Source organism: Oncorhynchus mykiss, chromosome 15 (genome assembly GCF_013265735.2).
Source record: "Oncorhynchus mykiss isolate Arlee chromosome 15, USDA_OmykA_1.1, whole genome shotgun sequence".
Lineage (NCBI taxonomy): Eukaryota > Metazoa > Chordata > Actinopteri > Salmoniformes > Salmonidae > Oncorhynchus > Oncorhynchus mykiss.
Genome location: NC_048579.1, coordinates 79,486,095 through 79,508,616, shown reverse-complemented (window position 1 = coordinate 79,508,616; position 22,522 = coordinate 79,486,095). Strand labels below are relative to the sequence as shown.

Sequence of the window (22,522 nt, the reverse complement as noted above, 5' to 3'; positions counted from 1 at the left end):
CTGTTATTAAAGGTTAATAGATGACGTTATTTCGAAAACATTGTAACATGAAGAATTTTCCTAGTATATGTTTGATGTTTATACATTGTACGTTGTGTGGAAAATGTCCAAATCAAAGAGAATGTTTTGGTAAAGATGAAATGTGAAGTTAGTGTCTAAAATGGGATTTGAGTCAAATCTAGACCTTGCTGAAAACTTGGTACGCCCAGAGAATCTGCCTAAAGGAGGAAAGCCCACTTCTGTCCCGAGGGTAGAAAACCTGTGAGTGAAGAATTTACAGATCAGACTAAGTGACCCGAGGTCTAAAAAGTCAACGAACCCAAAACGCAACACAAGTTTGAAGACAAATAAATATTTTTCTACCCAAGCTACGGATGAGTAGCTGTGTCTAAGCGGGTGAATTCAAGTCGAACCACCTAGCCTCCATCGCCCATCAAATCGTGGTATCTAAAGGGTTTTCATTCCTATGCTGTGAGCTCTGAGCTACAGAGCTGTCTGTCCTCAGAAGACCCCTTCCAGAGCGATGGAACAGACCACTAAGCCAAAAGGACACTGACATCCTGAGGACGACCAGAGAGTTGCGCCGGAGAAGTGCATCATTGAGCAGCCTGAACGGTCCACGTGGAGAATCCACAGAGACCTTCCCCACGTAATTACATCATTATATTCTGACCCATAAGAGCAGCAGTTTGGGACAAGGCTAGGGTTAGAATAGCATAGCTGACGAATTCACCCAAAGGTATATTTCTCTCTTGTACTTTCTCTTTTTCTCTCTCTGATAAATCCCCATTTTGGGAACACGCGCCAAAGTGTGTTGTTCTAATCAATAGCCTAAAATGTGTTTTTGTCTATGTGCATCTTTTATCATCATTTTAGCTTTATAGTAAATAAATACTCAACTAAGATTGGTGTGGAACTCATTGGTGAGACCCGGGTCCGAACTCATTGGTGGGACCCGGGTCCGAACTCATTGGTGAGACCCGGGTCCGTGCAGATTCACAGATTATGCGACGTTCAGAACGAGATTGTAGAGGTTATTGATTAATTAGCGGCTGTTGTAAAATCGATATTCTGATATTCTTTGAGTTAATTTGGGAAATAGAAACTCAATAAAAACTAGTTTTCCCATGGTGCCCCAGGTTAATGAGTTAACAGGTTAATGGGTTAACAGGTTAATGAGTTAACAGGTTAATGAGTTAACAGGTTAATGAGTTAATAATGAGTTAACAGGTTAATGAGTTAACAGGTTAATGAGTTAACAGGTTAATCAGTTAATAATTGGTTAACAGGTTAATGAGTTAATAATTGGTTAACAGGTTAATGAGCTAATAATTGGTTAACAGGTTAATGAGTTAATAATTGGTTAACAGGTTAATTAGTTAATAATTGGTTAACAGGTTAATGAGTTAATAATTGGTTAACAGGTTAATGAGTTAATAATTGGTTAACAGGTTAATGAGTTAATAATTGGTTAACAGGTTAATGAGTTAATAATTGCTTGATTCAGTTAATCACGCAATTAGAAACCTTTAATCATTCGATGAGCAACATTAACTAATACAACGTCACGACACCAGCCTGCCAGCTTAGTGGAGTTTGCCACTAGCACAGTCAGTGTAGTCAGCTCAGCTATCCCCATTGAGACCGTGTCTGTGCCTCGACCTAGGTTGGTTGGGCAAAACTAAACATGGCGGTGTTCACTAGGATAAAGACCTCCTCCATTCCTGCCATTATTGAAAGAGACTGTGACACCTCACATCTCAAAACAGGGCTACTTAATGTTAGATCCCTCACTTCCAAGGCCGTTATAGTCAATGAACTAATCACTGATCATAATCTTGATGTGATTGGCCTGACTGAAACATGGCATACGCCTGGTGAATTTACTGTGTTAAATGAGGCCTCACCTTCTGGCTACACTAGTGACCATATACAGAAAATACCCGAGGTCTGAAGCAAGCTTCCAGAAAATTGGAACGGAAATGGCGCCACACCAAACTGGAAGTCTTCCGACTAGCTTGGAAAGACAGTACTGTGCAGTACCGAAGAGCCCTCACTGCTGCTCGATCATCCTATTTTTCCAACTTAATTGAGGAAATTAAGAACAATCCGAAATGTATTTTTGATACTGTTGCAAAGCTAACAAAAAAGCAGCATTCCCCAAGAGAGGATGGCTTTCACTTCAGCAGTAATAAATTCACGAACTTCTTTGAGGAAAAGATCATGATCAGATATAAAATAAGATAAGAAATTACAGACTCCTCTTTAAATCTGCGTATTCCTCCAAAGCTCAGAGTCTGCACAACTCTGCCAGGACCTAGGATCAAGGAAGAACCTCAAGTGTTTTAGTACTATATCTCTTGACACAATGATGAAAATAATCATGGCCTCTAAACCTTCAAGCTGCATACTGGACCCTATTCCAACTAAACTACTGAAAGAGCTGCTTCCTGTGCGTGGCCCTCCTATGTTGAACATAATAAATGTCTCTCTATCCACCGGATGTATACCAAACTCACTAAAAGTGGCAGTAATAAAGCCTCTCTTGAAAAAGCCAAACCTGGACCAAGAAAATATAAAAAACTATCGGCCTATAATGAATCTCCCATACCTCTCAACATTTTTTGAAAAAGATGTTGTGCAGTAACTCACTGCCTTCCTGAAGTACAAAATGCTTCAGTCTGGTTTTAGACCCCATCATAGCACTGAGACTGCACTTGTGAAGGTGGTAAATTACCTTTTAATGGCGTCAGACCGAGGCTCTGCATCTGTCCTCGCGCTCCTAGACCTTAGTGCTGCTTTTGATACCATCGATCACCACATTCTTTTGGAGAGATTGGAAACCCAAATTGGTCTACACGGACAAGTTCTGGCCTGGTTTAGATCTTATCTGTCGGAAAGATATCAGTTTGTCTCTGTGAATGGTTTGTCCTCTGACAAATCAACTGTAAATTTCGGTGTTCCTCAAGGTTCCGTTTTAGGACCACTATTGTTTTCACGATATATTTTACCTCTTGGGGATGTCATTCGAAAACATAATGTTAACTTTCACTGCTATGCAGATGACACACAGCTGTACATTTCGATGAAACATGGTGAAGCCCCAAAATTGCTCTCGCTGGAAGCCTGTGTTTCAGACGTAAGGACGTGGATGGCTGCGAACCTTCTACTTTTAAACTTGGCCAAAACAGAGATGCTTGTTCTAGGTCCCAAGAAACAAATAGATCTTCTGTTGAATCTGACAATTAATATTGGTTGTACAGTCAACTCAAATTGTGAGGGACCTCAGCGTTACTCTGGACCCTGATCTCTCTTTTGACGAACATATCAAGACTGTTTCAAGGACAGCTTTTTTCCATCTACGTAACATTGCAGAAATCAGAAACTTTCTGTCCAAAAATGATGCAGAAAAATTAATCCATGCTTTTGTCACTTCTAGGTTAGACTACTGCAATGCTCTAATTCCCGGGTACCCAGATAAGGCACTAAATCAACTTCAGTTAGTGCTAAATACGGCTGCTAGAATCCTGAAAAACCAAAAAAACAAGAAAGAACCAAAGAACCAAAAAATGTGATCATATTATTCCAGTGCTAGCCTCCCTACACTGGCTTCCTGTCAATGAAAGGGCTGATTTCAAGGTTTTACTGCTAACCTACAAAGCATTACATGGGCTTGCTCCTACCTATCTCTCTGATTTGGTCCTGCCGTACATACCTACACGTACGCTATGGTCACAAGACGCAGGCCTCCTAATTGTCCCTAGAATTTCTAAGCAAACAGCTGGAGGCAGGGCTTTCTCCTATAGAGCTCTATTTTCATGGAACGGTCTGCCTACCCATGTGAGAGACGCAGACTCGGTCTCAACCTATAAGTCTTTATTGAAGACTCATCTCTTCAGTGGGTCATTTGAACGAGTGTAGTCTGGCCCAGGAGTGGGAGGGTGAACGGAAAGGCTCTGGAGCAACGAACCGCCCTTGCTGTCTCTGCCTGGCCGGTTCCCCTCTTTCCACTGGGATTCTCTGCCTCTAACCCTATTACAGAGGCTGAGTCACTGGCTTACTGGTGCTCTTCCATGCCGTCCCTAGGAGGGGTGCATGACTTGAGTGGGTTGAGTCACTGATGTGATCTTCCTGTCTGGGTTGGCGCCCCCCCTTGGGTTGTGCCGTGGCAGAGATCTTTGTGGGCTATACTCGGCCTTGTCTCAGGATGGTAAGTTGGTGGTTGAAGATATCCCTCTAGTGGTGTGGGGACTCTGCTTTGGCAAAGTGGGTGGGGTTATATCCTGCCTGTTTGGCCCTATCCGGGGGTATAATCAGATGGGGCCACAGTGTCTCCTGACCCCTCCTGTCTCAGCCTTCAGTATTTATGCTGCAGTAGTTTATGTGTCGGGGGGCTAGGGTCAGTCTGTTATATCTGGCGTGTATCTGGAGTATTTCTCCTGTCTTCTCCAGTGTCCTGTGTGAATTTAAGTATGCTCTCTCTAATTCTCTTCTTTCTCTCTCTCAGAGTACCTGAGCCCTAGGACCATGCCTCAGGAAAACCTGGCATGATGACTCCTTGCTGTCCCCAGTCCACATGGCCGTGCTTGTGCTCCAGTACAGTTGTATTGATATAGAAGGAGGGATAGTACAGTTGTATTGAAGGAGGGATAGTACAGTTGTATTGAAGGAGGGATAGTACAGTTGTATTGATATAGAAGGAGGGATAGTACAGTTGTATTGAAGGAGGGATAGTACAGTTGTATTGATATAGAAGGAGGGATAGTACAGTTGTATTGAAGGAGGGATAGTACAGTTGTAATGATATAGAAGGAGGGATAGTACAGTTGTATTGAAGGAGGGATAGTACAGTTGTATTGAAGGAGGGATAGTACAGTTGTAATGATATAGAAGGAGGGATAGTACAGTTGTATTGAAGGAGGGATAGTACAGTTGTATTGAAGGAGGGATAGTACAGTTGTATTGAAGGAGGGATAGTACAGTTGTAATGATATAGAAGGAGGGATAGTACAGTTGTATTGAAGGAGGGATAGTACAGTTGTATTGAAGGAGGGATAGTACAGTTGTATTGATATAGAAGGAGGGATAGTACAGATGTATAGAAGGAGGGATAGTACAGTTGTATTGATATAGAAGGAGGGATAGTACAGTTGTATTGAAGGAGGGATAGTACAGTTGTATTGAAGGAGGGATAGTACAGTTGTATTGAAGGAGGGATAGTACAGTTGTATAGAAGGAGGGATAGTACAGTTGTATTGAAGGAGGGATAGTACAGTTGTATTGAAGGAGGGATAGTACAGTTGTATTGATATAGAAGGAGGGATAGTACAGTTGTATTGAAGGAGGGATAGTACAGTTGTATTGAAGGAGGGATAGTACAGTTGTATTGAAGGAGGGATAGTACAGTTGTATTGAAGGAGGGATAGTACAGTTGTATTGATATAGAAGGAGGGATAGTACAGTTGTATTGAAGGAGGGATAGTACAGTTGTATTGAAGGAGGGATAGTACAGTTGTATTGATATAGAAGGAGGGATAGTACAGTTGTATTGATATAGAAGGAGGGATAGTACAGTTGTATTGAAGGAGGGATAGTACAGATGTATAGAAGGAGGGATAGTACAGTTGTATTGAAGGATGGATAGTACAGTTGTATTGATATAGAAGGAGGGATAGTACAGTTGTATTGAAGGAGGGATAGTACAGATGTATAGAAGGAGGGATAGTACAGTTGTATTGAAGGATGGATAGTACAGTTGTATTGATATAGAAGGATGGATAGTACAGTTGTATTGAAGGAGGGATAGTACAGTTGTATTGATATAGAAGGAGGGATAGTACAGTTGTATTGAAGGAGGGATAGTACAGTTGTATTGATATAGAAGGAGGGATAGTACAGTTGTATTGAAGGAGGGATAGTACAGTTGTATTGAAGGATGGATAGTACAGTTGTATTGATATAGAAGGATGGATAGTACAGTTGTATTGAAGGAGGGATAGTACAGTTGTATTGAAGGAGGGATAGTACAGTTGTATTGAAGGAGGGATAGTACAGTTGTATTGATATAGAAGGAGGGATAGTACAGTTGTATTGATATAGAAGGAGGGATAGTACAGTTGTATTGATATTGGTCCATTTCACCAAACAGGGACTGGGGTCCATTTCACCACACAGGGACTGGGGTCCATTTCACCACACAGGGACTGGGGTCCATTTCACTACACAGGGACTGGGGTCCATTTCACCACACAGGGACTGGGGTCCATTTCACCACAGAGGGACTGGGGTCCATTTCACTACACCAGGGACTAGGGTCCATTTCACCACACAGGGACTGTGGTCCATTTCACTACACAGGGACTGGGGTCCATTTCACCACACAGGGACTGGGGTCCATTTCACCACACAGGGACTGTGGTCCATTTCACTACACAGGGACTGGGGTCCATTTCACCACACAGGGACTGGGGTCCATTTAACTACACCAGGGACTGGGGTCCATTTCACCAAACAGGGACTGGGGTCCATTTCACCAAACAGGGACTGGGGTCCATTTCACCACACAGGGACTGGGGTCCATTTAACTACACCAGGGACTGGGGTCCATTTCACTACACCAGGGACTGGGGTCCATTTCACCAAACAGGGACTGGGGTCCATTTCACCAAACAGGGACTGGGGTCCATTTCACCACACAGGGACTGGGGTCCATTTCACCTCACAGGGACTGGGGTCCATTTCACCACACAGGGACTGGGGTCCATTTCACTACACAGGGACTGGGGTCCATTTCACCACACAGGGACTGGGGTCCATTTAACCACACAGGTACTGGGGTCCATTTCACTACACCAGGGACTGGGGTCCATTTCACCACACAGGGACTGGGGTCCATTTAACCACACAGGTACTGGGGTCCATTTCACTACACCAGGGACTGGGGTCCATTTCACCACACAGGGACTGGGGTCCATTTCACCACACAGGGACTGGGGTCCATTTCACCACACAGGGACTGGGGTCCATTTCACCACACAGGGACTGGGGTCCATCCATCCATCCTGTAGTTGTTGTCATGATGGTGGCGTAGCGCGGGGCGACCGGGCGTTAGATAAGGAGGAGATAAATATAGAGACCCTGCTTTGTGTTCTTAATCCGGCCACAGGCTAGTGGCCAAGGAAGTAGCGTTTTAAATAGGTCAGCAACATCTTCTTTAGTCGGAGACAACACTAACACACTCTCTCTGGCTTTCAGAGGAGAAGGGGGGGCTGAGTGTGTGTGGAGGGGGGGTTAAGTGTGTGTGTTGAGAGGAGAAGGGGGGGCTGAGTGTGTGTGGAGGGGGGGGTTAAGTGTGTGTGTTGAGAGGAGAAGGGGGGGCTGAGTGTGTGTGGAGGGGGGGGTTAAGTGTGTGTGTGGAGGGGGGGGGGCTGAGTGTGTGTGGAGGGGGTTGGAGACAACACTAACACACTCTCTCTGGCTTTCAGTTAGAGGAGAAGGGGGGGATGAGTGTGTGTGGAGGGGGGGGGGGGGGGGGGGTTGGAAGAGAAATGAACATTCAATTCTCTGGCAACAATTCTGGTGGACATTCCTGCAGTCAACATGCCAATTGCACGCTCCCTCAAAACTTCTGTGATATTGTGTTGAGTGACAAAACTTCACATTTTAGAGTGGCTTTTTATTGTCCCCAGCACAAGGTGCACCTGTGTAATGATCATGCTGTCAGCTTCTTGATATGCCACACCTTTCAGGTGGATGGATGTATTTGGCAAAGGAGAGATGCTCACTTACAGGGATGGAAACAAATTTGTCCAAAAACATTGTGAGAAATAAGCTTTTTGTGCATATTTCTGGGATATTTTACTACATTGGTAGTAACACTTTACCAACACTTTACATGTTTGTGTTTTATATTTTCGTTCAAAATGGTAAGAATTTGTGAATGCGTCTTAGATGGTCGCTGTCGACCTTCCTGTGGTCCTGAACTTCAGTTCTGATACAGTCGCTGTCCACTGTCCGCTGGGCCTGAACTTCACAGTTCTGATACGGTCGCTGTCCACTGTCCTGTGGTCCTGAACTTCACAGTTCTGATACGGTCGCTGTCCACTGTCCTGTGGTCCTGAACTTCACAGTTCTGATACGGTCGCTGTTCACTGTCCTGTGGTCCTGAACTTCACAGTTCTGATACGGTCGCTGTCCACTGTCCTGTGGTCCTGAACTTCACAGTTCTGATACGGTCGCTGTCCACTGTCCTGTGGTCCTGAACTTCACAGTTCTGATACGGTCGCTGTTCACTGGTCCTGAACTTCACAGTTGGATCATTGTTGGATCATTGTTACTCTAACTCCCGCGACGCATATAAGGCCCTGCCCCGCCCCCCTTTCGGAAAAGCTGACCACGACTCCATTTTGTTGATCCCTGCCTACAGACAGAAACTAAAACAAGAGGCTCCCACGCTGAGGTCTGTCCAACGCTGGTCCGACCAAGCTGACTCCACACTCCAAGACTGCCTCCATCACGTGGACTGGGAGATGTTTCGTATTGCGTCAGATAACAACATTGACGAATACGCTGATTCGGTGTGCGAGTTCATTAGAACGTGCGTTGAAGATGTCGTTCCCATAGCAACGATTAAAACATTCCCTAACCAGAAACCGTGGATTGATGGCAGCATTCGTGTGAAACTGAAAGCGCGAACCACTGCTTTTAATCAGGGCAAGGTGTCTGGTAACATGACCGAGTACAAACAGTGCAGCTATTCCCTCCGCAAGGCTATCAAATAAGCTAAGCGCCAGTACAGAGACAAAGTAGAATCTCAATTCAACGGCTCAGACACAAGAGGCATGTGGCAGGGTCTACAGTCAATCACGGACTACAGGAAGAAATCCAGCCCAGTCACGGACCAGGATGTCTTGCTCCCAGGCAGACTAAATAACTTTTTTGCCCGCTTTGAGGACAATACAGTGCCACTGACACAGCCTGCAACGAAAACATGCGGTCTCTCCTTCACTGCAGCCGAGGTGAGTAAGACATTTAAACGTGTTAACCCTCGCAAGGCTGCAGGCCCAGACGGCATCCCCAGCCGCGCCCTCAGAGCATGCGCAGACCAGCTGGCCGGTGTGTTTACGGACATATTCAATCAATCCCTATACCAGTCTGCTGTTCCCACATGCTTCAAGAGGGCCACCATTGTTCCTGTTCCCAAGAAAGCTAAGGTAACTGAGCTAAACGACTACCGCCCCGTAGCACTCACTTCCGTCATCATGAAGTGCTTTGAGAGACTAGTCAAGGACCATATCACCTCCACCCTACCTGACACCCTAGACCCACTCCAATTTGCTTACCGCCCAAATAGGTCCACAGACGATGCAATCTCAACCACACTGCACACTGCCCTAACCCATCTGGACAAGAGGAATACCTATGTGAGAATGCTGTTCATCGACTACAGCTCGGCATTCAACACCATAGTACCCTCCAAGCTCGTCATCAAGCTCGAGACCCTGGGTCTCGACCCCGCCCTGTGCAACTGGGTACTGGACTTCCTGACGGGCCGCCCCCAGGTGGTGAGGGTAGGCAACAACATCTCCTCCCCGCTGATCCTCAACACTGGGGCCCCACAAGGTTGCGTTCTGAGCCCTCTCCTGTACTCCCTGTTCACCCACGACTGCGTGGCCACGCACGCCTCCAACTCAATCATCAAGTTTGCGGACGACACAACAGTGGTAGGCTTGATTACCAACAACGACGAGACGGCCTACAGGGAGGAGGTGAGGGCCCTCGGAGTGTGGTGTCAGGAAAATAACCTCACACTCAACGTCAACAAAACTAAGGAGATGATTGTGGACTTCAGGAAACAGCAGAGGGAACACCCCCCTATCCACATCGATGGAACAGTAGTGGAGAGGGTAGCAAGTTTTAAGTTCCTCGGCATACACATCACAGACAAACTGAATTGGTCCACTCACACAGACAGCATCGTGAAGAAGGCGCAGCAGCGCCTCTTCAACCTCAGGAGGCTGAAGAAATTCGGCTTGTCACCAAAAGCACTCACAAACTTCTACAGATGCACAATCGAGAGCATCTTGGCGGGCTGTATCACCGCCTGGTATGGCAACTGCACCGCCCTCAACCGTAAGGCTCTCCAGAGGGTAGTGAGGTCTGCACAATGCATCACCGGGGGCAAACTACCTGCCCTCCAGGACACCTACACCACCCGATGTCACAGGAAGGCCATAAAGATCATCAAGGACATCAACCACCCGAGCCACTGCCTGTTCACCCCGCTATCATCCAGAAGGCGAGGTCAGTACAGGTGCATCAAAGCTGGGACCGAGAGACTGAAAAACAGCTTCTATCTCAAGGCCATCAGACTGTTAAACAGCCACCACTAACACTGAGTGGCTGCTGCCAACACACTGACATTGACTCAACTCCAGCCACTTTAATAATGGGAATTGATGGGAAATGATGTAAATATATCACTAGCCACTTTAAACAATGCTACCTTATATAATGTTACTTACCCTACATTATTCATCTCATATGCATACGTATATACTGTACTCTATATCATCGACTGTATCCTTATGTAATACATGTATCACTAGCCACTTTAAACTATGCCACTTTGTTTACATACTCATCTCATTTGTACATACTGTACTCGATACCATCTACTGTATCTTGCCTATGCTGCTCTGTACCATCACTCATTCATATATCCTTATGTACATATTCTTTATCCCCTTACACTGTGTACAAGACAGTAGTTTTGGAATTGTTAGTTAGATTACTTGTTATTACTGCATTGTCGGAACTAGAAGCACAAGCATTTCGCTACACTCGCATTAACATCTGCTAACCATGTGTATGTGACAAATAAAATTTGATTTGATTTGATACAGTCGCTGTCCACTGTCCTGTGGGCCTGAACTTCAGTTCTGATACGGTCGCTGTCCACCGTCCTGTGGTCCTGAACTTCACAGTTCTGATACGGTCACTGTCCACTGTCCTGTGGTGCTCAAATTCACAGTTCTGATACGGTCGCTGTCCACTGTCCTGTGGTCCTGAACTTCCCAGTTCTGATACAGTCGCTGTCCACTGTCCTGTGGTCCTGAACTTCACAGTTCTGATACGGTCACTGTCCACTGTCCTGTGGTCCTGAACTTCACAGTTCTGATACGGTCGCCGTCCGCAGGTCCTGAACTTCACAGTTCTGATACAGTCGCTGTCCACCGTGCTGTGGTCCTGAACTTCACAGTTCTGATACGGTCACTGTCCACTGTCCTGTGGCCCTGAACTTCACAGTTCTGATACGGTCGCTGTCCGCAGGTCCTGAACTTCACAGTTCTGATACGGTCGCCGTCCACTGGTCCTAAACTTCACAGTTCTGATACGGTTGCTGTCCACTGTCCTGTGGTCCTGAACTTCACAGTTCTGATATGATCGGTGTTCACTGGTCCTGAACTTCACAGTTGTGATACGGTCGCTGTCCTGTGCTCCTGAACTTCACAGTTCTGATACGGTCGCTGTCCACTGTCCTGTGGTCCTGAACTTCACAGTTCTGATATGATCGCTGTCCACTGGTCCTGAACTTCACAGTTGTGATACGGTCGCTGGCCGCTTCAGTGGAGCTGAAACAGCTTAGTCTGCAATCATTCACACTGAGGAGGCTGCTGCTCTGATACACAACAGACCCAGTCTTTACCACTGAGGAGGCTGCTGCTCTAATACACAACAGACCCAGTCTTTACCACTGAGGAGGCTGCTGCTCTGATACACAACAGACCCAGTCTTTACCACTGAGGAGGCTGCTGCTCTAATACACAACAGACCCAGTCTTTACCACTGAGGAGGCTGCTGCTCTAATACACAACAGACCCAGTCTTTACCACTGAGGAGGCTGCTGCTCTGATACACAACAGACCCAGTCTTTACCACTGAGGAGGCTGATGTTCTAATACACAACAGACCCAGTCTTTACTGCTGCTCTGATACACAACAGTCCCAGTCTTTACCACTGAGGAGACTACTGCTATAATACACAACAGACCCAGTCTTTACTGCTGCTCTAATACACAACAGACCCAGTCTTTACTGCTGCTCTAATAGACAACAGACCCAGTCTTTACTGCTGCTCTAATATCTAATCTGGTGGTTGGAGGAAAGGGGTGGGGGGCCACCTGGTGGTTGGAGGGAGGGAGTGGGGTGCCAGCTGGTGGTTGGAAGGAGGTGTTGGGGGCCCTCTGGTGGTTGGAGGGAGGGGGTGGGGGCCCTCTGGTGGTTGGAGGGAGGTGTTGGGGGCCCTCTGGTGGTTGGAAGGAGGTGTTGGGGGCCCTCTGGTGGTTGGAAGGAGGTGTTGGGGGCCCTCTGGTGGTTGGAAGGAGGTGTTGGGGGCCCTCTGGTGGTTGGAGGGAGGGGGTGGGGGCCCTCTGGTGGTTGGAAGAAGTGATGAGGCATTAGAAGAGGGGTTATAGGTTTAGTGAGGGGACAGCGAGGGAGAGGGTGGGGGGCCCTCTGGTGGTTGGAGGGAGGGGGTGGGGGCCCTCTGGTGGTTGGAGGGAGGTGTTGGGGGCCCTCTGGTGGTTGGAAGGAGTGATGAGGCAGTAGAAGATTGGTTAGAAGTTTAGTGAGGGGACAGCGAGGGAGGGGGTGGGGGGCCCTCTGGTGGTTGGAAGGAGTGATGAGGCAATAGAAGAGGGGGTTAGAGGTTTAGTGAGGGGACGGGGAGGGAACTCTGGCTCCAGCAGTAATCCAGCTCCTAGCTGCCCCTCCAGCCCCCCCAGGCTCCAGCTACTAATGAGAACAATCAGCGGAGCGGAGCAGACCGCTGACAGCTTGGCACTCGCTGCTGGGAGAGAGACAGACACTGCTGGGAGAGAGACACACTGCTGGGAGAGAGACACACTGCTGGGAGAGAGACAGACACACTGCTGGGAGAGAGACACACTGCTGGGAGAGAGACACACTGCTGGGAGAGAGACAGACACACTGCTGGGAGAGAGAGAGACACACTGCTGGGAGAGAGACAGACACACTGCTGGGAGAGAGAGAGACACACTGCTGGGAGAGAGACAGACACACTGCTGGGAGAGAGAGAGACACACTGCTGGGAGAGAGACAGACACACTGCTGGGAGAGAGACAGACACACTGCTGGGAGAGAGAGAGACACACTGCTGGGAGAGAGACAGACACACTGCTGGGAGAGAGACAGACACACTGCTGGGAGAGAGACAGACACACTGCTGGGAGAGAGACAGACACACTGCTGGGAGAGAGACAGACACTGCTGGGAGAGAGACAGACACACTGCTGGGAGAGAGACAGACACACTGCTGGGAGAGAGACAGGCACACTGCTGGGAGAGAGACAGACACACTGCTGGGAGAGAGACAGACACACTGCTGGGAGAGAGACAGACACACTGCTAGGAGAGAGACACAGACACACTGCTGGGAGAGAGACAGACACACTGCTGGGAGAGAGACAGACACACTGCTAGGAGAGAGACACAGACACACTGCTGGGAGAGAGACAGACACACTGCTGGGAGAGAGACAGACACACTGCTAGGAGAGAGACACAGACACACTGCTGGGAGAGAGACAGACACACTGCTGGGAGAGAGACAGACACTGCTGGGAGAGAGACAGACACACTGCTGGTAGAGAGACAGACACACTGCTGGGAGAGAGACAGACACACTGCTAGGAGAGAGACACAGACACACTGCTGGGAGAGAGACAGACACACTGCTGGGAGAGAGACAGACACACTGCTGGGAGAGAGACAGACACACTGCTAGGAGAGAGACACAGACACACTGCTGGGAGAGAGACAGACACACTGCTGGGAGAGAGACAGGCACACTGCTGGGAGAGAGACAGACACACTGCTGGGAGAGAGACAGACACACTGCTGGGAGAGAGACAGACACACTGCTAGGAGAGAGACACAGACACACTGCTGGGAGAGAGACAGACACACTGCTGGGAGAGAGACAGACACACTGCTAGGAGAGAGACACAGACACACTGCTGGGAGAGAGACAGACACACTGCTGGGAGAGAGACAGACACTGCTGGGAGAGAGACAGACACACTGCTGGTAGAGAGACAGACACACTGCTGGGAGAGAGACAGACACACTGCTAGGAGAGAGACACAGACACACTGCTGGGAGAGAGACAGACACACTGCTGGGAGAGAGACAGACACACTGCTGGGAGAGAGACAGACACACTGCTGGGAGAGAGACAGACACACTGCTAGGAGAGAGACACAGACACACTGCTGGGAGAGAGACAGACACACTGCTGGGAGAGAGACAGACACACTGCTAGGAGAGAGACACAGACACACTGCTGGGAGAGAGACAGACACACTGCTGGGAGAGAGACAGACACTGCTGGGAGAGAGACAGACACACTGCTGGTAGAGAGACAGACACACTGCTGGGAGAGAGACAGACACACTGCTAGGAGAGAGACACAGACACACTGCTGGGAGAGAGACAGACACACTGCTGGGAGAGAGACAGACACACTGCTGGGAGAGAGACAGACACACTGCTAGGAGAGAGACACAGACACACTGCTGGGAGAGAGACAGACACACTGCTGGGAGAGAGACAGGCACACTGCTGGGAGAGAGACAGACACACTGCTGGGAGATTCAGACACACTGCTGGGAGAGACAGACACACTGCTAGGAGAGAGACACAGACACACTGCTGGGAGAGAGACAGACACACTGCTGGGAGAGAGACAGACACACTGCTAGGAGAGAGACACAGACACACTGCTGGGAGAGAGACAGACACACTGCTGGGAGAGAGACAGACACTGCTGGGAGAGAGACAGACACACTGCTGGTAGAGAGACAGACACACTGCTGGGAGAGAGACAGACACACTGCTAGGAGAGAGACACAGACACACTGCTGGGAGAGAGACAGACACACTGCTGGGAGAGAGACAGACACACTGCTGGGAGAGAGACAGACACACTGCTAGGAGAGAGACACAGACACACTGCTGGGAGAGAGACAGACACACTGCTGGGAGAGAGACAGGCACACTGCTGGGAGAGAGACAGACACACTGCTGGGAGAGAGACAGACACACTGCTGGGAGAGAGACAGACACACTGCTAGGAGAGAGACACAGACACACTGCTGGGAGAGAGACAGACACACTGCTGGGAGAGAGACAGACACACTGCTAGGAGAGAGACACAGACACACTGCTGGGAGAGAGACAGACACACTGCTGGGAGAGAGACAGACACACTGCTAGGAGAGAGACACAGACACACTGCTGGGAGAGAGACAGACACACTGCTGGGAGAGAGACAGACACTGCTGGGAGAGAGACAGACACACTGCTGGTAGAGAGACAGACACACTGCTGGGAGAGAGACAGACACACTGCTAGGAGAGAGACACAGACACACTGCTGGGAGAGAGACAGACACACTGCTGGGAGAGAGACAGACACACTGCTGGGAGATTCAGACACACTGCTGGGAGAGACAGACACACTGCTAGGAGAGAGAGAGACACACTGCTGGGAGAGACAGACACACTGCTGGGAGAGACAGACACACTGCTAGGAGAGAGACAGACACACTGCTGGGAGAGAGACAGACACACTGCTGGGAGAGAGAGACACACTGCTGGGAGAGACAGACACACTGCTGGGAGAGACAGACACACTGCTGGGAGAGAGACACAGACACACTGCTGGGAGAGAGACAGACACGCTGCTGGGAGAGAGACACAGACACGCTGCTGGGAGAGAGACACAGACACACTGCTGGGAGAGAGACAGACACACTGCTGGGAGAGAGACAGACACACTGCTGGGAGAGAGACAGACACACTGCTGGTAGAGAGACAGACACACTGCTGGGAGAGAGACAGACACACTGCTGGGAGAGAGACAGACACACTGCTGGGAGAGAGACACAGACACACTGCTGGGAGAGAGACAGACACACTGCTGGGAGAGACACAAACACACTGCTGCCTGCCTCTCTGTCTTACCCTGGTTGGCTCTGTCTGTCTGTCTGTCTGTCTGTCTGTCTGTCTGTCTGTCTGTCTGCCTGCCTCTCTGTCTTACAATAAGCCTACCCACCTGTCTGTCTTACCAGGCTCTGCTCTGTCCTGTATCTGTCCTGTATCTGTCCTGTATCTGTCCTGCTTGGCTCTCTGTTTGTTGTCCAGCTATCTGCCTTCCTCTGGTCTCTCTGTCAACATGGCCAGCCTGCCTTCCTCTGCTCTGTCTGTCAACATGGCCGGCCTGCCTTCCTCTGCTCTGTCTGTCAACATGGCCGGCCTGCCTTCCTCTGTTCTGTCTGTCAACCTGGCCAGCCTGCTTTCCACTGCTCTGTCTGTCAACATGGCCGGCCTGCCTTCCTCTGGTCTGTCTGTCAACATGGCCAGCCTGCCTTCCTCTGCTCTGTCTGTCAACATGGCCGGCCTGCCTTCCTCTGTTCTGTCTGTCAACCTGGCCAGCCTGATTTCCTCTGCTCTGTCTGTCAACATGGCCGGCCTGCCTTCCTCTGTTCTGTCTGTCAAAATGGCCAGCCTGCTTTCCTCTGCTCTGTCTGTCAACATGGCCAGCCTGCCTTCCTCTGCTCTGTCTGTCAACATGGCCAGCCTGCTTTCCTCTGCTCTGTCTGTCAACATGGCCAGCCTGCCTTCCTCTGGTCTGTCTGTCAACATGGCCAGCCTGCCTTCCTCTGGTCTGTCTGTCAACATGGCCAGCCTGCCTTCTTCTGGTCTGTCTGTCAACATGGCCAGCCTGCTTTCCTCTGTTTTGTCTGTCAACATGGCCAGCCTGCTTTCCTCTGCTCTGTCTGTCAACATGGCCGGCCTGCCTTCCTCTGGTCTGTCTGTCAACATGGCCAGCCTGCCTTCCTCTGCTCTGTCTGTCATCATGGCCAGCCTGCCTTCCTCTGGTCTGTCTGTCAACATGGCCGGCCTGCCTTTCTCTGGTCTGTCTGTCAACATGGCCAGCCTGCTTTCCTCTGGTCTGTCTGTCAACATGGCCAGCCTGCTTTCCCCTGTTATGTGTGTCTGCCTCCCGCCTGGCTATCCTTTTTAGCCTGCCTGCCCTGTGTGTCTGCCAGGATAGGACTGCAAGGCATTCAGCCATGGCAGGAAGGGCACTATGTCTGTCACCAAGCTGAGACCCCCTCCAGCCTCTCACCACCTCTTCTACATGTCAGACAATTAAAGCCAACACAGATAGATCACTGCCCGATGTGTCAGGGGGTATTTAAGGATCCTGTCCTGGGTCAGAGCTGAACTCTCATCTGAGGGCCTGGTATCTTCTTCGCACCGTGAGGGCCTGGTATCTTCTCAGCACGGTGACTACTGAATTGTTCTGGGACAGAGCTGAACTCTCATCTGAGGGCCTGGTATCTTCTTAGCACCGTGAGGGCCTGGTATCTTCTCAGCACGGTGAGGGCCTGGTATCTTCTCGGCACAGTGACTACTGGATTGTTCTGGGACAGAGCTGAACTCTCATCTGAGGGCCTGGTATCTTCTCAGCACCGTGAGGGCCTGGTATCTTCTTAGCACCGTGAGGGCCTGGTATCTTCTCAGCACGGTGACTACTGGTTTGTTCTGGGACAGAGCTGAACTCTCATCTGAGGGCCTGGTATCTTCTCAGCACGGTGAGGGCCTGGTATCTTCTTACCACAGTGAGGGCCTGGTATCTTCTTAGCACCGTGAGGGCCTGGTATCTTCTCAGCACCGTGAGGGCCTGGAATCTTCTCAGCACCGTGAGGGCCTGGTATCTTCTTAGCACCGTGAGGGCCTGGTATCTTCTCAGCACCGTGAGGGCCTGGAATCTTCTCAGCATCGTGAGGGCCTGGTATCTTCTTAGCACCGTGAGGGCCTGGTATCTTCTTAGCACCGTGAGGGCCTGGTATCTTCTCAGCATCGTGAGGGCCTGGTATCTTCTTAGCACCGTGAGGGCCTGGTACCTCCTCAGCACCGTGAGGGCCTGGTATCTTCTTAGCACCGTGAGGGCCTGGTATCTTCTTAGCACCGTGAGGGCCTGGTATCTTCTTAGCACCGTGAGGGCCTGGTATCTTCTCAGCATCGTGAGGGCCTGGTATCTTCTCAGCACCGTGAGGGCCTGGTATCTTCTCAGCACCGTGAGGGCCTGGTATCTTCTCAGCACCGTGAGGGCCTGGTATCTTCTCTGCACCGTGAGGGCCTGGTATCTTCTTAGCACCGTGAGGGCCTGGTATCTTCTCAGCATGGTGACTACTGGTTTGTTCTGGGACAGAGCTGAACTCTCATCTGAGGGCCTGGTATCTTCTCAGCACCGTGAGGGCCTGGTATCTTCTTAGCACCGTGAGGGCCTGGTATCTTCTTAGCACCGTGAGGGCCTGGTATCTTCTTAGCACCGTGAGGGCCTGGTATCTTCTTAGCACCGTGAGGGCCTGGTATCTTCTCAAGCATGGTGAGGGCCTGGTATCTTCTTAGCACCATGAGGGCCTGGTATCTTCTTAGCACCGTGAGGGCCTGGTATCTTCTTAGCACCGTGAGGGCCTGGTATCTTCTCAAGCATGGTGAGGGCCTGGTATCTTCTTAGCACCATGAGGGCCTAGTATCTTCTCAGCACGGTGAGGGCCTGGTATCTTCTCAGCACCGTGAGGGCCTGGTATCTTCTTACCACGGTGAGGGCCTGGTATCTTTTTAGCACCGTGAGGGCCTAGTATCTTCTCAGCACGGTGAGGGCCTGGTATCTTCTCAGCACCGTGAGGGCCTGGTATCTTCTTACCACGGTGACTACTGGATTGAGTAGAGGGGGGAGGCCGTGTTAAAACAACATGCCAGATTAGAGGGGACATATTTATTTCCATTTGTTGTTTCAGACTGATCTGATCTCTGATCTACAGTGTAGGGAACATAGAAGTAGAGTTAGGTGGGACCTTAATCAATAGTCCCAAGGAGTTACCATATTGATCTCTAGAGATCAGAACATGTGGAGGGGCCCTGGGTGAACATGGTCATCATGCTAAATGGACATCTAGTTATACATCCAAGAATAATACAATATTAAAATATAAAGGGTTGTGATATTTTAATTACATTTTTTTTTAAAGAAATTCAAACTCAAAGAATCAAAACTATGTATGTTGTTGTGCTCTCCTCTCAGAGTCAAGATGTGGAAAAAACCACCCCCCCCCCTTCAGTTAGGAATGACAGATTGTCTAACAGAGAGACGTTTTCAAAGGCTTCTCAGACAGCGGTTGGTTCAACAGCTCTTTAGACATCAGGAATGCTCATTACTTTCTCATCCGGGGTTCGTCCTCTCGTCCCCCCCTCTCTATCTCTCTCTCCCTGTCTCTATCCAGCTCTTTCTCTCTCTCCCTCCCTCCCTCTGTCTCTCTCGGTATTATTTACTTTCCCGAGAGAGACCAGGGAGCACGCGCGCTCATGGCTTAGCCTCGTCCGTTCCAAACACACATACAGTATTGTTTTATCGGCGGAGGGCGCGTTGGATTTGATCCAGCTTTAACTGCTGCTGCTTGTCAGTTCAGCTGTCGGGGTGAAACCGTTGGAGGGGTTATTGTTGTTGGTTCAACACTACAAGTATTTTCCGTTTTTATATTTATAAAGCCTATTTAATGGATACGGTATGGAGATAGCGCTGGTGAGTTTTGAGAACGGCGGAGCGAAAGGAAGCGGTGGCAATGCCGGAGATGTAGCCAGCCGTAACGCGCTGGATCACCCTCAACCTCCGCCGTTTGTCCAGTGTGGACTCAGCGAGCTGGGCTACAGCGGTCACAAAGAGATTAATACAATCGGGAGTCCCAAACCGAGGACGTGGAAAATCAACGATATGAATAACACTTTGAGTTGCAACGAGAACGTGATGGATGCGCTTTGGCGCGCAGACCACAGTCCCCATCTGTTGGACGATGACATGTTGGATATTGAGCGCAGAGACATGGACAACAACGAGAGGGTGCTGATCAACATCGCTGGGTTAAAGTACGAGACACAGCTAGGGACACTCAACCAGTTCCCCGAAACGTTACTGGGGGACCCCTATAAGAGGATCAAATACTTCGACCCGCTCCGGAACGAGTACTTTTTCGACCGTAACCGGCCGAGTTTCGACGGGATCTTATATTTCTATCAGTCGGGAGGTAAGATCAGACGACCTGTCAATGTGTCTATCGACGTGTTCGCCGATGAGATTCGGTTTTACCGACTAGGGGAAGAGGCCATGGAACGGTTTAGAGAAGACGAGGGGTTTATTAAAGAAGAAGAGAAACCGCTACCGCAGAATGAGTTTCAGAAACAAGTCTGGCTCATATTCGAATATCCGGAGAGTTCCAGCCCGGCGCGAGGCATCGCTATAGTCTCAGTGCTGGTCATCACCATATCCATTATCACATTTTGCATGGAGACACTACCGGAGTTCAGGGACGAGAGGGAGCTACCGGTCACCAGTCGGCCTGGTAACAACACCGTTCCGCGTCCCTCTCTCACATTCACAGACCCTTTCTTCATAGTGGAAACCACTTGCGTGATATGGTTCACTTTTGAATTCATAGTGCGTTTCTTCGCCTGCCCCAGTAAGTCGGAGTTCTCCAAGACCGTCATGAACATCATAGACATCATGTCTATCCTGCCTTACTTCATCACGGTGGGCACAGAGCTGGCGGAGCAGCAGGTGGAGGAACCGCAGGAGCACGGCAACGGACAGACCATGTCTCTGGCCATCCTCAGGGTCATCCGGCTGGTCAGGGTGTTCAGGATCTTCAAGCTGTCCAGACACTCCAAGGGGCTTCAGATATTAGGACAAACCCTCAAAGCCAGTATGAGAGAGTTGGGGTTGCTCATTTTCTTCCTCTTCATCGGAGTCATCCTCTTCTCCAGCGCTGTGTTCTTCGCCGAAGCAGACGAGCCCGAATCGCATTTCTCCAGCATCCCCGACGCCTTCTGGTGGGCCGTGGTCACCATGACAACGGTGGGCTATGGGGACATGAGGCCGGTGACAGTGGGGGGGAAGATAGTGGGCTCTCTCTGCGCCATCGCCGGGGTGCTGACCATCGCGCTGCCGGTGCCTGTCATCGTGTCCAACTTTAACTATTTCTACCACAGGGAGACGGACCAGGACCAGTCTTCTCTGAAAGACGACCCGCCCAACAGCAGTCAGGACAGTCCTCAGTTAAGGAGGAAGGACAGTAAGGGATCTGCCAAGTCGGGAGACGAGGAGGACGGAACAGGAGCGGAGAAGGAGAATATCAAGGCTAACAGCAGCATGAACATTAAACGATCCCTTTACGCGTTCTGTCTGAACAAGACGGAGTCGGACCTGTAGTCCCCACAGACAGACAGACAGACAGACAGACAGACAGACAGACAGACAGACAGACAGACAGACAGACAGACAGTGACTAATTGAATAGAGAGCAGTGTGTTTTGCTGCGGTGATTTTCAAGCCTCTATCAGTGAGTTGATGTATAAAATCCCTCCTGGTATTAATGGATTTGAAGCCTAAACGAAAGCAGAGCCTTGAGTCCCAAATGACACCCTATTTCCTACACAGTGCACTACTTCTCGGGCCTATGGGTCCTGGTCTAAAGTAGTGTACTATATAGGGAATAAGGCCCTGGTCTAAAGTAGTGCACTATATAGGGAATAGGGCTCTGGTCTAAAGTAGTGCACTATATAGGGAATAGGGTGCATGGGTCCTGGTCTAAAGTAGTGTACTATATAGGGAATAGGGTTCTGGTCTATAGTAGTGTACTATATAGGGAATAGGGCTCTGGTCTAAAGTAGTGTACTATATAGGGAATAGGGCTCTGGTCTATAGTAGTGTACTATATAGGGAATAGGGTCCTGGTCTATAGTAGTGTACTATATAGGGAATAGGGCTCTGGTCTAAAGTAGTGCACTATATAGGGAATAGGGCTCTGGTCTATAGTAGTGTACTATATAGGGAATAGGGCTCTGGTCTATAGTAGTGGACTATATAGGGAATAGGGCTCTGGTCTAAAGTAGTGCACTATATAGGGAATAGGGCTCTGGTCTAAAGTAGTGTACTATATAGGGAATAGGGCTCTGGTCTATAGTAGTGGACTATATAGGGAATAGGGCTCTGGTCTAAAGTAGTGCACTATATAGGGAATAGGGCTCTGGTCTAAAGTAGTGCACTATATAGGGAATAGGGCTCTGGTCTAAAGTAGTGCACTATATAGGGAATAGGGCTCTGGTCTAAAGTAGTGTACTATATAGGGAATAGGGCTCTGGTCTATAGTAGTGTACTATATAGGGAATAGGGCTCTGGTCTAAAGTAGTGCACTATATAGGGAATAGGGCTCTGGTCTAAAGTAGTGCACTATATAGGGAATAGGGTTCTGGTCTAAAGTAGTGTACTATATAGGGAATAGGGCTCTGGTCTAAAGTAGTGCACTATATAGGGAATAGGGCTCTGGTCTAAAGTAGTGCACTATATAGGGAATAGGGCTCTGGTCTAAAGTAGTG

At 49.3% G+C, this 22,522-nt stretch overlaps 1 protein-coding gene across 1 annotated transcript; it reads left to right on the top strand.

Moving 5' to 3' along the window:
• The first annotated feature begins 19,488 nt into the window (after positions 1 to 19,488).
• Positions 19,489 to 21,614, top strand: LOC110536863 (potassium voltage-gated channel subfamily A member 1). The gene has a single exon (XM_021622541.2). It carries the CDS (start codon positions 19,662 to 19,664, stop codon positions 21,354 to 21,356), a length of 1,695 nt encoding a protein of 564 aa, XP_021478216.2. The 5' UTR covers positions 19,489 to 19,661; the 3' UTR covers positions 21,357 to 21,614.
• The last annotated feature ends 908 nt before the right edge of the window (positions 21,615 to 22,522 follow it).

What these genes read in the sequence shown, in the direction of transcription:
- LOC110536863 (XM_021622541.2), top strand. Translation starts at nt 19,662, where the DNA reads ATGGAGATAGCGCTGGTGAGTTTTGAGAACGGCGGAGCGAAAGGAAGC.